Below are 2,148 nucleotides of genomic sequence, written 5' to 3'. Positions count from 1 at the left end.
TTAACTATTCTCGCAGAAGAAAAAACATATCTAATGTTCATTAAATTAAGCCCAACTTGGGCATGCTCATATCACGTACGTACGCCAGCTTGAATAATTCAACCAAGACTTAGACAAGTTGAAAGTAATATTTGATTAATGTACGTAAACTTAAACCCCAATCGATGAAGCATAATCAAGGCTATATATATATATATCATAGCATAACCAAGTAAGAGTCATCTCTTTTAACTCCACTGCTTAGTTCATATCACTCTAGGGCCTAGGCTATAATTAACAATCTCTTGATAGCATACATCATGAATCTTGTTCATTTCATATCAGTATTGTCTATCTCATCTCTTATGATTTTGTCAGTATCAGCACAACCACGCGAAACAAAATCTACTGATGGTACGTTACTTCATAGGCTGCTGCTAGTTATAGCTCATGGACCATCCACCTAACATTTTCTCTTCTTCTATTTCTTCCTTCGAATTACGTTGTGAACATCCTAGGGTTTTTAAGATGTAAAATTAACTTGATTCCCTTTTTGAATTGTTTGAATGGTGATTTATCAGTGGAGGCACTACGGGTGCTTGAAGCTAGTTTTGCGATCCAATCATTATCAAGTGATCCATGTTTTCCAGAAACATATCCGTGGATTAAGTGTAGCTATGATGATACCCCTCGAATAACAACTATGTACGATAACATATAATCATTACTCAATTTCCCTTCATGTTGATACTGTATTTATTGAATCATTTTCTTGTATTAATTTATTTGAATTATTATACAGAGATCTTCATGATCAGAACATATATGGAATTATTCTCCCGGATTTCAGTTCCATGGATGCACTTGAAATCATGTGAGCAATCGGATGTTGTATATTCATGGTATTTCATTACTAGTTTACTAATTTTTTATGATATTCTTGCCAGCGACTTGAGCGGTAACATTTTCAGTCAAGAATTTCCTGATTTTCTTGCCAAGTTTCCTAAACTCAAAGTGTTGTAAGTTATTTATTCTTCCGCAGTGAAATTTTATACCGCAAAATGTCCTAGTTTTGCATATCATGAATCAATTGTTCCCCTTTTTGTTCCTCGCAGGAATTTGGCGGGTAACTTTTTCTATGGAACAATACCTACTTCATTACAGAAAAATAAAAATGTAATTGTGACGTAAGTGAAAGATGCAACTGTTATTTAAGTTTTTGAGGATTTATTCAACTTATTCGGTTGAAAATCAACTCCGAATAATTTTTATTTTAGGCTGACGGGAACGCAACAGGGATTCTTGTGTTATTCTGACAAAGACATATGCCAAACCGAAACAGGGACAGGAACTTCACCAGGAACATCGACTCGTAAGAGTAAAAAAAAGTTACCAATTATACTTGGAACTGTAATTCCAATTTTTGTGGTCTTTTGGGCTATTGTTGGATTTCTAGCCATCAATAATCAAAAGAGAAAGGCGGCGGCAGGTAAAAACATTCTCCACTTTATTCTACGATTAGTTTAATTGCTTCAGTTGCAGTCCTACTCATGTATGGCTGATGATGTTATAGCGCAAAACAACGGGGCTACTATGCCAGGAAAGCCAATGTACGGTAATGCAATGAGTCCCGATCCACTGCTGCATGAAATGAGCTATCAAGATCCCGGGCTTGTGGCTGAAAGCGTTGCACCCGATCATCTCGAAGTCAATACCGACCAACAAGCACACCCAACAGTCTAAGCTATTTGAATAGGAGCTTTTGTTAAATTTACTGTTTTTGATTGGTTTTACGGGAAAATACTTGTAAATCTTAGAACTTCTAGTTTCTTAAAAAAAAACGAGTGAAAATGCCCCAATCTTGTCAAGAAGTCAGTAATCAGTACTGTAATGTGAATTGTCTTTTCTCGAGCAAAAATTAATCTTGACGTTTATAATTTCGACTCCACTAAAGGAAAATTTATGGAACGGTACCACCAACTTCTGCCCCCACTTGTCCCTCCTATGCCTCCGTCTTGTAAGTGAATTGTTGTCCAATTTTATGTACAACGTTTTTTGTGGTTTATAGGAGCATATTTCTGTTTAGCGTGATGTGCTGGGCTCTGCTCATGCTGACACAACCCAATTTACACCTCTAGTGCTAGCTCATCAGAATATATTTTTCATTTT

General features: G+C 36.1%; 1 protein-coding gene across 1 annotated transcript; it reads left to right on the top strand.

The window, feature by feature from the left end:
* Positions 1–227: 227 nt before the first annotated feature.
* Positions 228–1,916, top strand: LOC113308597 (LRR receptor-like serine/threonine-protein kinase IOS1). The gene is made up of 7 exons (XM_026557060.1): positions 228–393; positions 561–684; positions 782–853; positions 927–998; positions 1,095–1,166; positions 1,257–1,468; positions 1,553–1,916. Exons 1-7 carry the CDS (start codon positions 300–302, stop codon positions 1,720–1,722), a joined length of 816 nt encoding a protein of 271 aa, XP_026412845.1. The 5' UTR covers positions 228–299; the 3' UTR covers positions 1,723–1,916.
* Positions 1,917–2,148: the final 232 nt, after the last annotated feature.

This window comes from Papaver somniferum, chromosome 9 (genome assembly GCF_003573695.1).
Source record: "Papaver somniferum cultivar HN1 chromosome 9, ASM357369v1, whole genome shotgun sequence".
Classification (NCBI taxonomy): domain Eukaryota; kingdom Viridiplantae; phylum Streptophyta; class Magnoliopsida; order Ranunculales; family Papaveraceae; genus Papaver; species Papaver somniferum.
The sequence above is the reverse complement of the archived record's forward strand: the minus strand, read 5'-3'. Positions and strand labels throughout refer to the sequence as shown.